The sequence below is a fragment of the Drosophila ananassae genome, chromosome 2R, assembly GCF_017639315.1.
Source record: "Drosophila ananassae strain 14024-0371.13 chromosome 2R, ASM1763931v2, whole genome shotgun sequence".
Classification (NCBI taxonomy): domain Eukaryota; kingdom Metazoa; phylum Arthropoda; class Insecta; order Diptera; family Drosophilidae; genus Drosophila; species Drosophila ananassae.
Genome location: NC_057928.1, coordinates 8,529,884 through 8,550,196, shown reverse-complemented (window position 1 = coordinate 8,550,196; position 20,313 = coordinate 8,529,884). Strand labels below are relative to the sequence as shown.

The following is a 20,313-nucleotide window of genomic DNA, read 5'->3' as shown; positions in this document are numbered from 1 at the left end:
AATGATAATGAAAGTGATGGGAATGGAACAGCTCAATCCGGGGGACACGTGACGCAATCAAAGCATCAACAAGTGGCAATATCTGAGCCCAGAACAAGGGCCCATCAATCGGTGGAATCTAATCAGCCATCGCCGCGGAGGTTTGGGTTTAAAAGCACTGCCCCCCGAACGGTGACCAATCAGTTGCGAAATATGAAGGGACTAGTGTTGATCGCCCTAAGTGGCCTGCTATTAGGCGTTGGCCAGGCCAGGATCCTCCCCCAGGAGGAGGATAGTCTGTGGGAAGTGCCACAAGTGCCTGTTGAGCTCAACGAAATCCAAACCAGAGAATGTGAGTAAATGGGTAATAAATTCAAAAGGTAAAATATCAAACTCCTTTAAAATTCCAGCTGGGTGTTCTATTAAGATCCGCAGTTCGGAGCTCAAGGACCCTCAGCCCCTGCTGATCAAGCCTGGAACCTCGGACTTTGCCGACTTCTCCGACACCGGCTACGTTGATGTGGCCAAGGACAAGACCATCGAGTTCCACTGCACCAGCAGCCTGGCCTCGCCCTTATCCGGAAAATCCGCCACTGCCAAGTGCGTGGGCGGCTCCACCTTCAAGATCGGCGACAAGGAACATGACCTGTCGGCCATCAAGTGCTCATCCTGGCCGGCGTTTGTTGGCAAGAAGTCCGGATCCAGTTGCAATGGCGGCACCACCCTCATCCAAGTGGGTTTCGAGCTTGATGGCAACCGATTCGCAAAACAGTACGAGGTTTGCTTCAACGAGGACGAGGAGGTGACCCGCTATGTGTACCACCGCCTGGAACCTGGAAACAACTACTATGCCACCGGAGTGGATCGCATCACCTTCGGAGCTGGCGGCTACTTTGCCGGCAAGAACGTGGACAAGCTCTACACCCAGGCGGTGCAGAAGGAGACCATCGACAAGGAACTGGACATGGACTCTGCCCGCTACTTTGACTCCGCCAAGAATGTATTCCTGGCCCGTGGACACATGGGTGCCAAGGCTGATTTCGTGTTTGCTCCAGAGCAGAGAGCCACGTTCCTATTCATCAACGCCGCTCCCCAGTGGCAGACCTTCAACGCCGGAAACTGGGCCCGTGTCGAGGACGGAGTCCGCGCCTGGGTGGCCAAGGAAAAGAAGCATGTCGAGTGCTGGACCGGAGTCTGGGGTGTCACCACTTTGGCCGACAAGAAGGGTGAGCAGAAGCCGCTGTATCTGTCTCACGATCACAATGGAAATGGACTGATTCCGGTGCCGAAACTGTACTTCCGCGTGGTCATCGAACCCTCCTCCAAGAAGGGCATCGTCCTGATTGGCGTCAACAACCCACATCTGAGCCTCGAGGAGATCAAGCGCGACTACATCCTGTGCACGGATGTCAGCGACAGGATCAATTGGATCAGCTGGAAGAAGACGGACATCACCGCCGGCTACTCGTATGCATGCGAGGTCTCCGAGTTCCGCAAGAAGGTGGATCATCTGCCCCAGTTCTCTGTTAGCGGTCTCCTGGTCTAAGTTCCTTTAATACCTAATAAATAAAATGTTTTTCATCAACAAACACTTCCCTAATCTGTCATGGATTTGATAAATTTTTTACACTTCACACTCCTTTTTGTACTTTTATTGCCAATCTACAATGGAGAGTTCTCTCATGCCACTAACTCGTCCTCGCGGAAACACCGTCGTCATAAACGCCTATCCCATGGCGTTTTTGATGAAAAATCCCTCGGCCTGGCCAGATCTATGGTTTCCATAAGAACAAGAACTGCCCGGGCATATTACGGCGATAATCATTTCTGCGCTGGAGCCATTATAGCCCCAACCTTCGTTCTCAGCTCGGCTCACTGTGTCATTACGTGAGATAAGTCCTTTTCACCCTAGAATATAAAAATAAAATATTTATGTGAATTCCGTAGGAAACGTAGACTCTTCCTGCCCAGAAGAATGCTGCTAATTGTAGCCGGAACACCGAATAGGCTTAAATATATGGAAAGAAGGTCCTTTCATACTCCGGTGACTCGAATAATTGCGCCAGATAACTTTACGATCTACAATACCAATGATATCGTATTACTGCAGACGAAAATTCGGTTTCCCAGGTCAAATTTTTTCATTAATATTATTGATTTGCCCTTGAATCCTCCTCAAATAGGAGAGCTCTACGATCTATGTGGTTGGGGACGATTATATCGGGTAAGTTCTTACAAATTTTAGTCGGAGATTTCACGTTTTAAAAATAATTTTCAGGGCGGTCCTCTCACCTCGAACATTGTTCACATAAGAATGCCTTTGATATCCTCTGAAGTCTGCCAGAAAATTCTCCATGTCACCAAAACGGATATGCTCTGCACCTTTGATGAGAATGCCCACTCCGCCATTTCGGCCTGCTTCGGTGATCTCGGGAGTCCCCTTGTAAGAAACCGTACAGTCTTTGGAATCGTGAGCAGCACTGTGGGATGCAGTATCCACAACATGCCCTGCATCTTCACGGATGTCTACCAGAACGTGGATTGGATCCTGCGTAATATGGTAATTAAAAAGAGCGGGGCGACTACCCACGTATTTGAATCAACAACGCTCCTATTGGTTTTACAAATTTTCTATAAATTTTATTGTGACTTTGATTAATAAATTAGAGAAAATCTGTGTGACTCGAGACTTAAGTGTCAGTAATTTTTTAATATCTCAAATGGCTTTAATATTAAATCAGTGTGTGTTGCATAAATTGTGTAGTTTTCTTTTGTTTTTCTTGCTCTTTAAGCCGACTTCCGCCAATTTAATCACGAAACGAGTCAAACGGTTGTCTAGTCCTTCGCATGATGAAGAGAAGATGGAAGGACTTTCGAAATATGTTGTTTCCATCCAATCGCGAACTTCGCACGAGGTATTCGGAGACAATCACTTCTGTGCCGGGGTCATCATCTCCAAGAACTTCATCCTGACCTCAGCCCACTGCACAATGGAGTAGGTATAGCACCATGCAAATATTCAATCCGTAAACTAAGTAGAGAATTTTTTCTCTTAAAACCAAAAGTAAACGGAAGATAATGTATCGAAGTCGAGTTCTGTCGGTCACGGCCGGAGCTGAAAACCGGCTGAAATACCGCCCAAACATCTCTGTGAGTGTGCCGGTAAAAAAGGTCTTTGTGCCGGAGAACTTTACCCTACAAAACACCAACAATATAGCTCTGATGAAGCTGGGCGTGGACCTGCCGACGGATAGTCAATATGTGGGAATCATTAATTTGCCAACCACTCCGCCCCAGCGGGGGCTTAATTACACGGTTATGGGCTGGGGACGAATGTTTAAGGTATATATTCGCATTCAACGGATTCTTCTAGATCTTGTAATAAAATATTTTTAAGGGTGGCCCACTGTCGGAAAAGCTCCTGCACATTGACGTGGAACTCCTTCCCTGGGATGAATGCGATAGGCTGCTAAACACATTCAAGGAGGAGATGATGTGTGCCGGAAACCTGAACAACAACCTCGATGAAAATCCCTGTGCCGGTGACACTGGAGGGCCTCTGGTTTTAAACGAAACTGTTTACGGAATAGTGAGCTATCGAATCGGATGTGGATCAAAGGATCTGCCATCTGTCTACACGAATGTCCATTCCCATGCAAAATGGATCCAGGAAACAATGATCGAAAATGGATGTGGGAGCTTGAAAAGTTTTCTTTGCCTTGTGGTGGCCTCTTTATATTGTCTAGTGATGAGAAATAGATCTATGAACAGTTTCGCAGGCTTTTATTTAATAAAAATGATCATTTTTAGACCAAGAGGCCACCCTTGGCGGTCAAGGCGGGCAAGTGCTTGACGGTCTTGAGGAAGTCGGCAACCTCACAGGCGTAAGACCAGCCAGCCTTGATGTCCGTCTTCTTCCAGTTTATGTAGGTCACCTGGTCGCTGACATCCGAGCAGATGACGTAGTCCCGCTTGATCTGCTCCTCGGTAAGATGGGGATTGTTGACACCCACGAACACGATGCCCTTGTGAGTAGTGGGTTCAATGACCACGCGGAAGTAGAGCTTGGGCACTGGGATGAGACCGTTGTTGTTGCTATCCTTGGCCAGGTACAGGGGAGTCTCCACGCCCTGCTTGTTGGGCAAGGTGGTCACTCCATAGACTCCAGTGTAGCAGTTCACGTTCATCTTGTTCTTGGAGACCCAGGCCCTCAGACCATCCTCCACGCGAGCCCAGTTTCCGGCGTTGAAGACCTGCCACTGGGGAGCGGCATTGATGAACAGGAAGGTGGCCCTCTGCTCCGGAGCGTAATCAAAGTCAGCCTTGGCTCCCAGGTGACCTCTGGCCAGGTAGACATTGGTGGCAGAATCGAAGTACTTGTCGGCATCACCGCCCAGATCATTGTTGATAGTTTCCAGTTGGGTGGCCTGAGTGTACAGCTTGTCCACGTTCTTGCCATCAAAGTATCCAGCGGTCTGGAAGGTGATCCTGGCCACTCCCGTCTCGTAGTAGTTGCTGCCTGGCACCAGCTGGTGGCGCGTGTAGCGAGTCACCTCCTCCTCCTCGTTGAAACAGATCTGCATTTGCTCGGCGAACCGCGACGAGGTGATCTCGAAACCAACCCGAATCACAACACCACCGTTGCAAGTGGCTCCCGATTTCACAGCCTTGAAGCCCGGCCAGGACTTGCAGTAGAGATCCTTGAAGTCGTAGTTCGAGCCGTCAACCTTGAAGGTGGTGCCGCTCACACAGCTGGCCGTGAGCAAGTTCTGGGAATGGCTGTTGAATCCGGAGGGACACCACAGCTGGAAAGAACCACCCGATTCGAATTCCATGACACCCACGTCGGAGAAGGGATAGAAGTCCTCGGAATCGGTCTTCAGATAGACGGGCTGGGGGCTGGGAAGGCCACCGCGAATTGTCACGCTGCAGGCTAAATAAAAAAAATTAAAAATGAATAAATGATAATGAAAGTAATGAAAGTATTGGCTTTTTAAAAACAAAACAGAGGCCACATTATCTAAGAGTTCATAGACCTCTTTCTCCAATAGAAACCAAAACCAATTACCTCCTGCACGAGCCACCGGATGGGGGGGATCCACAACAATCCCATCAAACACTTCGGGAACTACGGGAGGCACTTCCACCTCCACAAAGGGAGGCACTCGGGCCCAGATGGCAGGAGCTGCCAGGAGCCCAACAAGGAGCAATGAGAACCGGACGCACTTCATTTCACTTTTAACAACTCTGAGGTGGCGGTGTCATCTTTAAATAGTCCCCCACCATATCTCGGCCAATTAATGAAAAATAGTTAATAAAATCAGAATCTCGCCATTCTGGCCCTTATCTCTGCTGGAACAATAAAATATTGGCAATATCTATTAACGTGAAGTGCTGCCGAAGTGTGCGCATTTCGGTTTTTGTCTTACGTAGACTTAATTGCTGAAAAGCACTTTGTTTCAAGATTACTTTTGTGGACAAGTGGCTAGAGGAAATACCCAGGTAGTTCAGATAACTTTGACTAACGAAAATAGAATGTGTTTCCCATGATTTATCCGTTCGTGTATCTTTGGCGCACTTTTTGCGCTATTAAAAATTTATATCTAATCTTACATTCCCGTACAAATAGATTAATAGAGGTATTTTGGGGGTCTTTTTAGGTTTAGAGATGGATAACTCTTTTCCGCCTTGTAAACAGGAAATATTAAGTATACGTAGTGTGGTGGTTTTTCTTTTTAATACAAATTTATAACTTATGCATCATTTTTAACATTATGAGCTTACAATTTTAAAAGTATATAACAATATCTTATTTATTAATTATAATAAACAATTAATAAAAACAAGAAACAGCCTCCATGCTGTTCTTAACAAATTAATCTACATTTTCTTAACAAGACTTCGCCATTTAATTAATGTCTACTCCTATTTCGGCTAAACCACTGGCTCAGCACCCCGTTAACATGTTCCAACTAACTAGTAGAGATGGAGGAACTGGAGACCAGCCTGCCCTCTAATTGAGTTATTTAATCAGCAAACAAGTTCCTTCCCCCCGTTGAATGCCAATAATTTATAATCAACAAGTAATTAAGGCTTATGGCCGCCGTAGGATTTGTATTTCTAGTGGCAATGCCGTTTCCGGGTCCTGTAATTGGAAAATGTGAGGAGTAGCCAGGACGAAGCCAAGAACCATGACACTCAGGGGAAGAAAGCTGCGATGAAAATGTTCATTAATCATTATCTGGCGCCCCTCAGCCAGTTTACTGACTCATTTATCTATATCAAATCAATTAGCGAACACCTTGAAGCCTTCTGGGCTGGAAAATGTTGGTGGAACGAGAAAAAAAGGCCTGGCAGAAACCTTTTTCCGTTTGTTCGGATTTCCTTTTTGTCCTTGCTACGTGCCAATTTGGCTCGTTTTGTACGCTCATTCGTAAATCTAAACAAATCATCAATTTTCACAAATTATACGCGATACGGCCGTATCCGTGTTCCGTATCCGGCTGAGGTCCTTGGGCTCCTTGATGTCCGTATCCGTGTCCGTGTCCTTGGGCCTTAGAGCCTAATTGCCTGACTATCTTTTTCGCTTTTCTCGCCGCGTTTCCTGCTCTCCCGCCGCTGTTCATTTTACATTCCATTAATTAATGTCAATGGCCGACGAACTTTGACATATTGAGCTTTATTTTATATCCTTCTCGTTGTCTCGCAATCCCGGCGCCCAGCTACAGCAGAGCAATGGCGAATTTTGTGGTTTAGCCTAATGAAGCAAAGTACTTTCATAGAAAATCATTGGTTGTACGTTGAGTATTTTGATGGCTTGAAGCCGAATGGGGATTAGAAGGGTCATTAGCATTTGTATATTTTTTGGTCATTTCCGACGAGAAAAGGCAATAAAAATTGTCTAAAAAATCATTATTAAGTTGAATAATTTTATTTATTGGTTATCCTATCCATTTTACCAACTAACTTAAAATTATTCCTTTCTTGTCCTTTCAGAGCCACACCCTTAGTATCCCCCATTAGATTTATCTTTTTTTCCGCAGGTCGTAAATTATACCACCAAATTTATGAGTTTCCAATCAATATTAATTGCCTGTAAGATACATTTGAGCCCGATTCATTAGCCACCTGACGCCTGAGAGAACATTTAACTTAAATCGCTTTTCTCGCACGACAAACGAGCATAAAAAAACGCGAAAAAATAAGTAGCAGGAGGCACACAATTTAATTCGAATTTGACTTGATCAGACACATTGCATTGAAGAGCTTCGAGACTCATTCAAGGAGCCCAAATCCCAGGACAGAGGACCCGGCCTTTGATAAATGGCACCCATATTAATAACATATGTGTGGGCGTGTTTTGTATCGCCGAGGGTGTGCCAGAGTGCCGAGATACCTTTGATTGATAAGGCTTCCTAAGCGTGTTTGTTCAACCCAGCCAGGGGGCCAGAGGGAGGGGATAAATAAGGCGAAAGGGCAGCGGAAGGGGGGCCAAAGGTAAACGAGGACGAGCTAACGAATGAATGAACGATTTTGCACCTTTTAAACAGGTCTCTTTCTCCGCTCGGGATGTTCAGGCAAATTGAAAACGGGGAGTCAATAAAGCCGTAGACAGTCAGACATGGCCAAGGGCTACGTCAGGATCAGGGTGGTCCTTTCACAGGATAAAATTATATAAAACTTGGGTAAAATATTTGAGGTTTATTATAAGAATTTGATGTCTTCTATGTTTAACTTAAAAATTAATAGTAATAACTGACAAATATTGAAGATCTTTAACATCTAGAGTCTAGAAAGAATGGTTGGTAATAACTGCCAATCTTTTTATAGATCTATTTCTTCCTTTTCTTTTTTTCCTAATTTTTCAAATAATAATTTTTAAATCTCGGAATACCTTTTCTTACCAAGTCCACCCCTATGTTTATTCTACATCTGTATCTGTGCAATGATGGATTAAATGTATTTCAAAGGCGTGAAAGCCAAAAGGTAGCACAAAGTAGCACATTGTGATTGCATAATAAACATCAAGCACACTTCAATTTAGTTTAGCTCTCGGCACAAAAAAATAATATAACAGAAACCACACACAACAAAGGTTACAAAGGTTCCAAAAATACACATTCTGTAATTGCCAAAGGCCTTTGCCCTTTTCAACCTTATGCAAATCGTACACAACCTGTGGCAAATTTTGTCAGTCAAGCGAAAGATCCCCGATAATTGCAATGTCCTACTGGATATCTTCAAAGGATATTCATACCCACATCCGTACCTGGGGAATGGGTCACCAATCCTGTCGACACTTTACAGATTTGAATTAATTTATGCGAAATAACCCAAAAGAGCTTAAACTTCCAAAGCAATCATAAAAATAAACTTGCAATAAGCAATAAGGGGTCTCTGGCCATATCAAGTAATAAAAAATAACTGACCAAGCTAACATACAGCGTGAAAATTATAAAGTAGTTGAACATGACAGGCTCACGTCCAAAAACATGAAAAAATGATTAATGTCCTGGCGGAGAAGGAAGAAAAACGAGCATTAATAAAGTTGAAGTAAGAAGCTGCTAGGGCTCTGGACAAATTGAAAAGAATGTGGAAACAGAGTCTTAAAGACCATGATTTTTTTGTAAAAGAGGTCCTTAATCAAAGCTCAGAGTAAGAAAAAATTAAAACAAATATGTTCATGTCGTTAATACACAGATTAAGAAGTAGAAATGGATAATATCTTCTGGCAAAGAGTTCTGAAATTAAAATATAAAAGCTAAAAAGAATAGAATTAAATGGTAAAAATATCTACTAGAAACCCTACGAAGTTCAGAAAACCTTAAACTTTATTAACAAATTCTTTTTTAATTTCCAAATTAATTTCTTTGTGACCCAATTAGCGACTCAATCGAAAAGTTGTACGACCCTCGTCTCAGTTTCCCAATTTCCGCTGAAAACTTTAATTGATTCGGAAACCGTTCACGATGTGGAAAGTCTTAGTCGGCTCGCTTCGTCGGATGACTTATTATCCTGGCCAAATAGGGATATGGGGGGGTAGGTGACTGAATCTTGATTTGTCCTTGGCCCGTCTGGCCACTCACCAAATCTGTGTGATAATCTGGTGTTGCAATCAGCGCTCCAGCCTCCCACTAATGGCAGCCACTTTGTACGGCCATTTTGCTAAGGCTTTCCATTCAGGACTCGATCTCCCTCCCTTTCCGGTCTTTGGCCATTTGTTTTCCCAATGTTTTTCTCTCACTGGCTTCCTTTTTTTTTTTTGGTTCTCCTCGCCCTCGCAACGCTTCAATAACTTTTATCACTTTTAATTGGATTTTTCTTTATAGTCAACGCATGTCTTAGAAGACTAACACATGTTCAGATTGTAATTGTGTTAATGTCGCCCGTGTATGGGTGTGAGCTTGTGTGGGCGTGTCCTTTGTTTTTGTTATTGTCCTGCGACATGAGACTAATACAAGTTTCCTGCCACCACACAAACAAACTCGGCCATGTTTATCCATATGTGTATCCTGCATTTGTTTGGAACAATTTGCTTATATTTTTCTGCTTGGCATTTTTTCTCTCAATTTTCTTAATTGCTTCTTAATGTCTGTTCCTTGGGGCAGAAACTTGTCTTTATAATTCATTTCTCTGGGCTTGTTTAAAGTTGGGTTTCAAGCTCGAAAGACGATTATGGCAAGCACTATTAAGCAAGAAGAGAAACCCACTTAAAAGGACCAACTAGAAGCTCTTTATAAAATAATATAGCACACTTTTATGGGCACTTAAATTTGTTAAAAGGATTTTTAAGTTGAAAGACCAATTTAAGAGCTGGCTTCTCGAAGTGAGAGTTTAAAAATTGTTTTTAAAGTACAAATATTTATTGGTCTACATTTTCTAAAATTACTGACTTGTCAACACTTTCCGTTTACTTTAGTTATTTTACCAAATTGATTGCATGCCGTAACTATACCCCAACACCCACACCTCCCTCTCGAAAATCGACCAGAAAAGTTTCCAACTTGCGTCCTCCTAGAGACAGTGTCCTGGTGCTGGAAGTCAGGACAGTTTTTTCTTTCCGTCCTGCTCGAGTCGCTGTTGACACGTAATTGACTTTGTCCGCACGCTTCACGAGGACAATTTGTACGCCACTTGCTTGGACCAATTAAACGCCATCGATGACCAATTGCAGTTGATGCCAAATTGCTAGCGATTCGCGAAGATTGCCCAACGTAATGGCGGCAGGGGGGTTGGTGCTATGGTCAGTGAAAGTGAATTTTTGGGATGGGGGATGCAGAGACAGCGTTGGACGATCCAACGGAGCGTAATCAATGCATAATTTTAATGCAATTCCTGAATGCAATTACGCGTCGAATGTCTTTCGGCTATAAAAGCCGGAGAAAATATACTGGGAAAATGCAAAACCGTTTCGACAGCAACTCGTTAATAATCGATGTGATGAAAGTTCAAGTTTTTTCACAGATCCATGGCCGGATGCCTCTGCTATTTGTCCTCTTCCTGGCTGTCAGTTTGCGACCACGTGTGGCTGGCAGCCCACGGAGCTGGAGCTCAAATGCCCAGCAGGACCCGAAAACACCGTGGGGCAATCAGTTGCCGGATATGCTAGTCACTTACTATCGCCACCACGGCGTTCACAGCCTGATGCTGGTCGTTTGTCACACGGACATTGGTAAATTCATCCAGTGCATGCAATGTGCTTTCTTTTTTCCTAAATTTATGACCCAAAAGTACAGTGAAAAAAATTTAATCATATATGACATTTTTCTCCTCATTCTATAGCGAATCCAATTCTTTGGAATCTATGGCAGCACTTCAATCTCAACGGGTTCTATGTCCAGGTGCATACGGACGCCACCTTAAGGGATCTGCAACATGCCGATGTCCTCGACGATTTCGTGGAGGCACCGCCGCCCCAGAGTTTCCATGCCAACAACTCCACCCACTGGGAGACGTCCTTTCTGCTGCCCATGCTACCATATAAATTGGGAATCCTGCTGCTGGAATTTCAGTGCGAATGCGCCCTGAATCTTCTTCGCTGGTCGGCGGCCACAGAGCATAATTACTTTACCACAAATCGGTTCTGGTTGCTCCTTACGGAAAATCAAGAAGATATTGAATTACTGGAGGATCCTGAAATATTTATTCCACCTGACAGTGAACTGAGGGTCCTTCACTACGAGAACGACGAGAACTTCACTGCGAGCTTAATAGACTTGTACAAAGTGGCTGCCTGGAAGCCGCTGAAGAGAACCTTGATGGGGCACAACATTCGTAATTGGAGGCACATCCTTCATGCCTTGCAACACTTTGGGTCGGCCATTACGTACAGGCAGAATCTGGAAGGGATAGTCTTCAACACGGCTATAGTAATTGCCTTTCCGGATTTGTTCACGAACATCGAGGACTTGTCCCTTAGGCATATAGATACCATATCGAAGGTTAACCATAGACTGACATTGGAGCTGGCCAATCGGTTGAATATAAGGTGGGTAGTTCTTCAACCGTCTATAATATTCTATATTTTATTTTTTATTCCAGTTACAATACATACCAAACCGTCAACTATGGATGGCGTCAACCGAATGGATCCTTTGACGGGCTAATGGGCCGCTTTCAGCGCTACGAGTTGGACTTTGCCCAGCTGGCGATCTTCATGAGATTGGATCGCATTGCTTTGGTGGACTTTGTGGCCGAAACATACAGGGTGAGGGCGGGGATTATGTTCCGACAGCCTCCCCTCTCGGCAGTGGCCAATATATTCGCCATGCCTTTTGAGAACGATGTGTGGATTTCCATCCTGATGCTTCTGATCATAACCACCTTAGTTCTGGTAGTGGAACTGATCTTCTCGCCCCATACCCATGACATGGCCTACATGGACACCCTGAACTTTGTGTGGGGTGCCATGTGCCAGCAAGGATTCTACGTAGAAGTGAGAAATCGGTCAGCAAGGATAATTGTATTCACCACCTTCGTGGCGGCCCTGTTCCTGTTCACCTCGTTCTCGGCCAATATCGTTGCTCTTCTGCAGAGTCCCTCGGATGCCATACGATCTTTAGCCGATTTGGGACAATCTCCCCTAGAAATCGGAGTCCAGGACACTCAGTACAATAAGATATATTTCACAGAATCCACAGATCCCGTGACCAAGAGCCTGTATAACAAAAAGATCGCTTCCAAGGGGGACAACGTCTATATGCGTCCGCTCTTGGGAATGGAGAGAATGCGCACTAGTTTGTTTGCCTATCAAGTGGAACTCCAGGCTGGATATCAAATTGTTAGCGATACCTTTAGTGAACCGGAAAAGTGTGGTCTAATGGAACTGGAGCCCTTCCAACTCCCCATGTTGGCCCTGCCCACCAGAAAGAACTTTCCCTACAAGGAACTCATACGAAGGCAGTAAGTAGCTTTTCTTTTTCCTTAAAAGTATAATTTTAACAAAGAGTGAATGAAAAATGAAACAAATTTTATACAGTCGAAAATTGTTGAGAAAAATAATAAAAGTATCATAATTTCCAATTGAATTACTTTCAGAATTCGCTGGCAGCGGGAAGTGAGCTTGGTGAATCGCGAGGAACGCAAGTGGATTCCCCAAAAGCCCAAATGCGAAGGCGGCGTTGGCGGCTTTGTCTCCATTGGACTCACCGAATGCCGCTATGCCCTGGGCATTTTTGGTTGCGGAGCTGCTGCCAGTTTCGGCTTCTTCCTTCTCGAGTTCATCGTCAAACACTTTAAGCAATTCTATCGTATTTATAAAGGATATCGGGACTTGCAGCGCTTGGCTGTTCACGCCTCTATTACATTAAAATATTTTTATCTTAGACGGGTATAGAAAGTTCGCGAACAACGGCACGCAGGACGTCGGGTGTTTTGAATTGCCAGTTTTGGATATTCTTGCTAACCCGACACCAGGATTCTCCGTGCGTGGGTTCTGCGGAAATGCAGCGATCTAGGACTTCCTGCTGTTGTTGTTCCGTACCGTGTAGCAGTTCGAACTTGTAGAAATACGCCCACGCATCACCCATATCGGGATCGATTTTAACCTGCAAATACAAATTACTTACAGATATTCAAAAATAGTTAAAGCTGTTTCCTTACCGTTCGATTAAACCAATCCCTGCATTTGGAAAACTTGTGCTCGGACCAAAAAAGTTTGGATACCGCCAGCAGTACGTGAGGATCATGCTCACACTTCTTTAGAGCATCAACCGACTTGGTCTTTCTTTGGGGCTTCGTTTCCATAAAGATCGCCTCTGCCCAAAGCTCGCCGGCATTGGGACACTCCTGCAAAGCTCTAGCCATCATGGTACTGGCAATTTCCTTCAAACCCGCTCGCAATTCCACCCGAATAGCCTCCAGCCAAAGCACTGGAACCTTCGGATTACGCAGACGTCCACGTTCTAGAATAGAACGAGCCTTTGTTAAGACTCCTTTCCGCTCCTCCAAGTTGGCAGACAATATCCACAAAGGTATGGAGGTGGGGCATTTTTTCAGACCCTGGGTATACGTAGCTGCGGCATCATCCGTCCTCCGCTGTTGCTCCTCTATCTGCCCCTTCATCATCCAGAGTTTCGGAAAGTCTGGGAATACCTCGACAGCTTCCACGAGCAGCCTAAGAGCCTCATCGAACCGTTCTAGTGCCCACTCCAGTCTAGCTGACTTCATCATCACCCGAGGTGTAGGAGCAGAGCCTCGAGCCTTGGCCAGCAAGCGTCGCGCTCGTTCATATTCTGCATTTTCAGACTCCAATTTAACGGCCGCCAACCAAATATCCTCCGAATTGGGATTGGCCTGGAAGGCCAATGAGAGAATACCTCTCGCTGCTGGCACATCGCCGGCCATCCACTTGGACTTGGCGCCCATCAGCCAAAGAATCTCCGACTTTGGACAATGGGCAACGGCGCGCTGGAGTAGAGCCTCCAAGGATTCGCGAGTGCCGTGGTTCTTTTCAAAGTAAGCCGCTCTCAGCCAGATGCTCTTCTTCGATGGGAATATTTGCAGGGCATGAGCGTAGACGGCTCTAGCGCATTCAAAAGCGTTCTCCTTGGCGCACTGAAATATAAGAAAAAGTTAAATATAAACTAAATAGCAGGATAGAGTTATAAAAGACGCTTATAACTTACAAATTCTGCATCATCTATCCAGGTTTGCTTGCGATCCTCCTCCTCTACGCCGATTCCAATGACCGCCTTCACAATGGCCTGGCAGCAATTCACGGCACCCGATTTCTCTGCCTCGATGGCCTCCTGGAACCAGTGATCCCTATTAATCTCTACGCCATTAACAGTGAGGGATGTCAGGGATCGGTCAATGATCTTCTCCACCATGTGTATGTTTCCATTCGCCTCTTCTAACTTGGCAGCCGTTGTCCAAATCTGGCGATCCGTGGGAATATTCTCACGTGCCTTATTCAGCACCTTCCTGGCATTCTCGTAGGTTTCCAAGCGGGCTAAAGCCAACCAGAGCTCCACACTAGTATTACAACATTCCACGGCACGAGAAAGCAGAATTCGAGCATCATCTGGATTTTCAAGCTCCACGGCTGCCTTCCATAAGCGAACAGAGTTAGGAATGTGCTCCAAAGCCTTTCGGAACACCCTTCTCTTTGCCTTAGTTTCTGTCTCCAAGTCGGCAGCTTTAATCCAAATGCGAACAGAGGTGGGAATGTGACGGGCGGCCTGGGCAATCACCGCCTTAGCAGTGTCTGGAGGTTGTAGGCGCGCTGCCTCCAGCCAGAGATCTTCCGACTGCGGATTCATTTCGCAACCGCGCATTATCAGATTCCTGGCCATTTGAACCTTTCCAGTAACCTCCTCCAAACGAGCCGAAGCTATCCAAGCGGGAGGATGATTGGGATTGGTTTCCCGGACACTCTTGAGCAGTAAACGGGCTTTCTTGATGTCGTTGATGTCGCCACCGTAGGTGGGAATCATACTCTGCAGATCGGTGAGGTAACCCTTGGGATCCACGACAGTTTGTCCCGTCACCGAATCTGAAACCTGAGAAAGCTTCACGTTCATAAGGGTATTTCGGGCCTGGCCAATTTTTCGCAAATCCAAATCTCCTGTTGGAGTCAGCATGCCCGGGGTGGCAACCCCAGGAACCATGGAAGCGAGTCCAGAAGATGGATCCAACGTAGAGGATGTTTCGCCTCCCAGATTCCTGGATAGGACGCTATCCGGTAGTGGCGTAAATTTCTCCGCCCTGGGATTTCGTTGTTTGCGGTTTCGACTGTCGCCTACCTCAGGAATCGTAGACCACTCCTCAGAGGTTACGCTGGCTAGGGAACGTTTAAGATCACTAAACTGCTGCTGGATCTTGGGTCGCTCCTGGCGATAACGTTCCAAATCCTCGCGCAGCCTTCGGTCACGGTACTCCTTGCGTTTTTCGTCCATCCGCTTGTCTATGGAGTCGTAAATGGCGTCCGCCTCCTCGTCGTCCTTGTCGTACGGATCCTTGGAGAATAGGGAGCCGCTGTAACCACTAAACTCATCATAGTTTGAGTCGTTCAGATCTTCATCCTCCTCCTCTTCTTCATCTTTTTTCTTACGTTTGGTGGCTGGCGGGGCATGGCGATCGTCGGACACATCATTGGCGTCACGAGCGGGACCAATATCAGATCGGGTGGTGAAGCCAGTAGCACTAAAATCAAAAGTAAACAATTAAATTCAGTTTTTCTCAGGGAACTCTAATTCTCAGCACTCACCCTCTGCCAACGCCGGCCACATATCCCAGCGGAGCTGGAACTCCAAGGAAATGCTTCTTATTGCGGTTGGCTATAACCGCTGCCGTTATGTTCGACATATTTGCTTATTTTATTTCTACGTTTTTACTTATTTATTTATTTAATTTCACAAACAACTGTAAGTTTATCTCTGCGTGGTGCTCTTCCTCTTTGCTTTTTGAAAACAGTGTTGTAAAGCGATCGTTGCTAGCGTTGCCGTGTGCTAGAGATGTGCAATCATTAGGGGGATTTTTTAATTTTATTTAAATTTTAAATTAATATTCCTTTCTTTAGATTATATTTATTAATAACGATTCAAAACTGAAAATCCTTCCTTAGGTTCAAATAAATTAAGCAATTCATATAAAGAAAACTCAACAGTAGTTAATTTCTATTATTTATTTCAAAAGAACATGCAGTTTATACAATTTGAATTTTATCTAAGTATAAAATATAAAAAAATTCGTTTTAATTTTCGTCTAGGATACCAGTTGTGTTAACACCTCCGTTTTCGAAGATGGTTCCGGCTATAACCGAAATTTGTTCGTTGAGCGCCTTTTGCCGGCTGGAAGTGATATCCTTAAGGTTGTTTATCACTCGGTCGGATGCCTGAATGGTTAAAGCTTTTGTCATGTTCAGCTCGTGCTGGGCGGTGGGCAAATTAAGGTTTACAGCTCGAGTTGCCCGCGATTGTGTAACAACCATAGAGTATATGTCGATGGCGGCATTTGCCAGACGGGTAAGTAAAATCTGTTCATGGATAATGTCCTTCTTGTATCGGATAAGCAGCTCCTCCACTGTCTGACCAAAAAGATCAATGCAATGTGCGGTTTTTTTGGAAGATGGCAAAAGTTCATCAGTCACATGAACACTCAGGTCGGTGCCGCCGAGGCCGACTGTGGATGCAGCTCGCTTGGAAGCCTCCTTGAATATTAATCCCAGATTGGCGGCTGGATTTTTGAAGGCCTGTTGCAGCTCCTTCAGATGTGAGCCAGCATATTGAATGCCGGTCAAGGCAACAAACAACCGGAGAATATCGTTTGTGCCCTCGAATATGCGGAAAATACGCAAGTCTCGCAGAACTCTCTCCAGACCAGTTTCGACCATGTAGCCCATGCCTCCCAGGATCTGGATGGCCTCGTCGCACACGTACCAGGCACATTCAGAGGCATAGATTTTCGATATCGCAGCCTCCAAGTGGTAGTCCTGACTACCAGCATCCATGTTCTGGGCAATGGCGAACGCCATCGATTCTGTGGCGTACTGCAGAATGTTCATTTGTGCGATTTTGTCCTGGATTCCCTTATAGTTCTTAAGATGCTGGCCGAATTGTACTCGGTTGGTGGCATGGGCAGTGGCCAGTTCGATACATTTCTTCATGGTTCCGGAGAGTGTGGCTCCCATTCCAAAACGGCCATTGTTCAATATATTCATGGCCACCTTGAAGCCATCGCCTTCCTTGCCAAGAACATTTTCCACCGGAATTTTCACATCCTCGAAGTAAACCTCTGTGGTGTTCGAGGCCTTGATGCCCATTTTCTTTTCTGGTGGGCCACTGGTGACTCCTCCAAACGAACGCTCCACAATAAAGGCTGTTACTTTGTCCTTTTTCTGGCCAGTCTTGGGATCCACTACTTCGGTTTGGGCAAAGACAGTCAAAATTTCAGCAATACCTCCATTGGAAATCCAAATTTTGGAGCCATTCAGGACATAGTACTTGTTGTCTGGAGTTTTGACCGCTCGGCAGCGAATGGATCCAGCATCTGAGCCAGAACTCGGCTCCGTAAGGGCAAAAGCAGCATAAACTTGCTCGGCGGCCACTTTCGGAAGGTATTTGGCTTTTTGCTCAGGTGTGCCGTACAAAAGTATTCCCTTGAAACCGATACTTTGGTGTGCGCCAATTGTGATTCCGAGGCCCAAATCATTGGCACCCACAATGCCGCAAAGCCTTCCATACTGCGTATTATTCAAACCCAAACCGCCAAAATCGGCTGGCACTTGAATTCCAAATGCTCCAAGTTCCCATAACGCCTTCGCTACGTCATCATCCATTTTGGAATTTGCATCACTTTTGGCTGCATCGTTAACGTCCGAAAAGAAGCGTTCAAACGGGTCAATGAGGCTGTTGGTCAACTCCTTTTGTTCAGCATTCAAAACATCTGGATAGGGAAACACTTGTTTGGAAACCAGTGACCCTCGAAAAATGTTGGCCATGAAAGATTGATTTTCCGTTACAGTGGATTTGTTACGGCTGTTACATACTGCATTAAACTTGGTTTGGTTGGCTGGCAAACGGCTGCAGAAGAGGGAGCTCACTGCCAGGTTGCAATTATTTAAGGTCCTGTATTTCCACATATTTAAGAAAGAAAGTCGAACTTTGTACTCTCAAGATCAATGTTATGTTTGCTTCTTCCAATTGGACTGTAGTGTTGGAAAGTGATCGTATAGCGATGCTGTTAGCATCGGTAAACCGATATAAATATATATCAGTTTAAAAGATATATCGATATTTATATATTTTATCAACAACCCTAGAATTGCAAATCGGGCATAAAATATCAAGAAAAAAAGGAATTTGGCAAACATTTTTGTATTTATATAGAATTTTTCGCAGCAAATCGACGCAAGATGCCCGTGCTGCCGATGCCGCCACTAATGCAGGTGATTTGTCCTTAATTCACTTATTTTACACCGCTTTTCAACGTGTGTTATTTATTTTTATATGTATTTTGCAAACAAAAGAACGCGGTGGAGCCGATGCAAGTGGATGCACCGCCAAACGAGGATAATGAAAACAACGAGGAACAGCCGATTGTTGTGGAAAATCCCAACATCGATCTGGAGGTGTATGCAAATCAATATACCGGCATAGTGCGACTGCACCGCCTGATTTATGTGGCCGACGTTTGTCCCAGCTTGGCGGTGGAAGCCCTGAAGATGGCCATCACCTATGTGCAGACCACCTACAACGTAAATCTCTACCAGGTATTGCACAAGCGCCTGAGCGATCTAACTGCCGGAAATGCACCTGCCCCGCTGGGAAATGCAGGTGGTGACCAAGCAGCTCCGGCAGCTGGGGGTATTCCGGCAGCTGCTCCCTTGCCAGATATTGCCGCCCAACCAATGGCCCAAGCTCAGGGACAAGCTCAACCTGCCGGTGAAAAGGATGCCTTTGCATACGACGCAGTGTGGGTGGACACAAAGATGAAAAAGGCCGCTCTGAAACTAGAGAAATTAGACTCTGATTTAAAGAACTACAAATCAAACTCTATCAAGGAGAGCATACGGCGTGGGCATGACGATTTGGCTGACCACTATCTCAGCTGCGGAGACCTCACGAATGCACTAAAGTGTTATTCTCGGGCCAGAGACTACTGCACCAGCGGCAAGCATGTTGTTAACATGTGCCTTAATGTGATTAAGGTTTCTATTTATCTTCAAAATTGGGCGCATGTAATGAGCTACATTTCCAAGGCGGAGAGCACGCCAGACTTTTCCGAGGGTTCCAAGGAAGCCAACGCCCAAGTTCACACACGTTTGGAGTGCGCTGCCGGCTTGGCGGAACTGCAGCAGAAGAAGTACAAGGTGGCTGCCAAGCATTTCCTGAATGCCAACTTCGATCACTGCGATTTTCCCGAAATGATATCCACGAACAATGTTGCTGTGTACGGTGGCCTTTGCGCCCTGGCCACATTTGATCGGCAGGAGCTGAAACGACTGGTTATAGCCTCTACATCATTCAAACTGTTCCTGGAATGGGGGCCCCAAATTAGGGACATAATATTCAAGTTTTACGAAAGCAAGTACGCATCCTGTCTGACTTTACTGGACGAAATCAAGGACAATTTGCTTGTAGACATGTATATAGCGCCCCATGTAACCAATCTGTACACCAAAATACGCAATCGCGCTTTGATTCAATATTTTAGTCCCTATATGTCGGCTGATATGCACAAAATGGCTATGGCCTTCAATTCATCGGTGGGCGATTTGGAGAACGAGGTGATGCAGCTAATATTGGACGGACAGATCCAGGCGCGCATCGACTCCCACAATAAGATCCTGTATGCCAAGGAAGCCGATCAACGCAACAGCACATTCGAACGGGCTCTGATCATGGGCAAGCAGTATCAACGACAAACCAGGATGCTCATCCTTCGTGCTGCCATGCTGAAAAGCCACATTCACGTGAAGAGCATCTCGCGGGAGGGCGGTAGCAACCACGGCGCCGAGCTTTGCGTATCCGCCGGATCCTCCACAACCGCTCAGCTGGCCAGGATCTAAACTCTTTCTATTAACCATAAAAAATTGTATATCACGCATTTGTGATGGAATAAAGAATTTTAGCGAAGCTAACTGCGAGTTGATTTGTTTTGAATACCCGGGATATTTCATTTCATATAATTTTTTCTTACATTTTTTGGGGGAACTTATGAAAAAGGCATGGAAGGACAATATGGCCCCCAGCGATGGCTATATCTTGGCCAATTTCCATTCGATTCTTGAGCGGAATACCCTAAACGATTTGTGGATCGATTCTCCACGATTCTGTATTAAAGTCTGAGAACAAAATATTTTTTAGATTTTTTCCAAATTTTTCTGGGGGA

At 45.3% G+C, this 20,313-nt stretch overlaps 8 protein-coding genes across 8 annotated transcripts; 5 read left to right on the top strand and 3 right to left on the bottom strand.

Moving 5' to 3' along the window:
- The first annotated feature begins 165 nt into the window (after window positions 1-165).
- LOC6493662 lies at window positions 166-1,615 on the top strand. Its single transcript, XM_001958143.4, has 2 exons — window positions 166-331; window positions 390-1,615. Exons 1-2 carry the CDS (start codon window positions 193-195, stop codon window positions 1,523-1,525), a joined length of 1,275 nt encoding a protein of 424 aa, XP_001958179.1. The 5' UTR covers window positions 166-192; the 3' UTR covers window positions 1,526-1,615.
- On the top strand, window positions 1,586-2,666 carry LOC6493663 (chymotrypsin-2). Its single transcript, XM_001958144.4, has 3 exons — window positions 1,586-1,866; window positions 1,927-2,203; window positions 2,258-2,666. The coding sequence occupies exons 1-3, from the start codon at window positions 1,586-1,588 to the stop codon at window positions 2,636-2,638; spliced, it is 939 nt and encodes a 312-aa protein (XP_001958180.1). The 3' UTR covers window positions 2,639-2,666.
- Window positions 2,667-2,684: 18 nt separating this feature from the next.
- LOC26514900 (trypsin-2) lies at window positions 2,685-3,832 on the top strand. The gene is made up of 3 exons (XM_044715136.1): window positions 2,685-2,974; window positions 3,045-3,321; window positions 3,377-3,832. The coding sequence occupies exons 1-3, from the start codon at window positions 2,700-2,702 to the stop codon at window positions 3,830-3,832; spliced, it is 1,008 nt and encodes a 335-aa protein (XP_044571071.1). The 5' UTR covers window positions 2,685-2,699.
- Window positions 3,746-5,220, bottom strand: LOC6506295. The gene is made up of 2 exons (XM_001958146.4): window positions 5,048-5,220; window positions 3,746-4,912 (listed from the first exon to the last, which is right to left on the bottom strand). Exons 1-2 carry the CDS (start codon window positions 5,208-5,210, stop codon window positions 3,786-3,788), a joined length of 1,290 nt encoding a protein of 429 aa, XP_001958182.1. The 5' UTR covers window positions 5,211-5,220; the 3' UTR covers window positions 3,746-3,785.
- A 5,158-nt stretch (window positions 5,221-10,378) lies between these two features.
- Window positions 10,379-13,061, top strand: LOC6493665. The gene is made up of 4 exons (XM_001958147.4): window positions 10,379-10,651; window positions 10,762-11,467; window positions 11,521-12,381; window positions 12,517-13,061. Exons 1-4 carry the CDS (start codon window positions 10,420-10,422, stop codon window positions 12,812-12,814), a joined length of 2,097 nt encoding a protein of 698 aa, XP_001958183.4. The 5' UTR covers window positions 10,379-10,419; the 3' UTR covers window positions 12,815-13,061.
- Window positions 12,387-15,923, bottom strand: LOC6506294 (pre-mRNA-processing factor 6). Its single transcript, XM_001958148.4, has 4 exons — window positions 15,689-15,923; window positions 14,106-15,624; window positions 13,081-14,034; window positions 12,387-13,025 (listed from the first exon to the last, which is right to left on the bottom strand). The coding sequence occupies exons 1-4, from the start codon at window positions 15,784-15,786 to the stop codon at window positions 12,801-12,803; spliced, it is 2,796 nt and encodes a 931-aa protein (XP_001958184.1). The 5' UTR covers window positions 15,787-15,923; the 3' UTR covers window positions 12,387-12,800.
- Window positions 15,924-16,090: 167 nt separating this feature from the next.
- On the bottom strand, window positions 16,091-18,156 carry LOC6506293 (very long-chain specific acyl-CoA dehydrogenase, mitochondrial). Its single transcript, XM_001958149.4, has one exon. The coding sequence runs from the start codon at window positions 18,059-18,061 to the stop codon at window positions 16,175-16,177; it is 1,887 nt and encodes a 628-aa protein (XP_001958185.2). The 5' UTR covers window positions 18,062-18,156; the 3' UTR covers window positions 16,091-16,174.
- Window positions 18,157-18,206: 50 nt separating this feature from the next.
- LOC6493666 (COP9 signalosome complex subunit 1b) lies at window positions 18,207-20,057 on the top strand. The gene is made up of 2 exons (XM_001958150.4): window positions 18,207-18,367; window positions 18,449-20,057. Exons 1-2 carry the CDS (start codon window positions 18,335-18,337, stop codon window positions 19,988-19,990), a joined length of 1,575 nt encoding a protein of 524 aa, XP_001958186.1. The 5' UTR covers window positions 18,207-18,334; the 3' UTR covers window positions 19,991-20,057.
- Window positions 20,058-20,313: the final 256 nt, after the last annotated feature.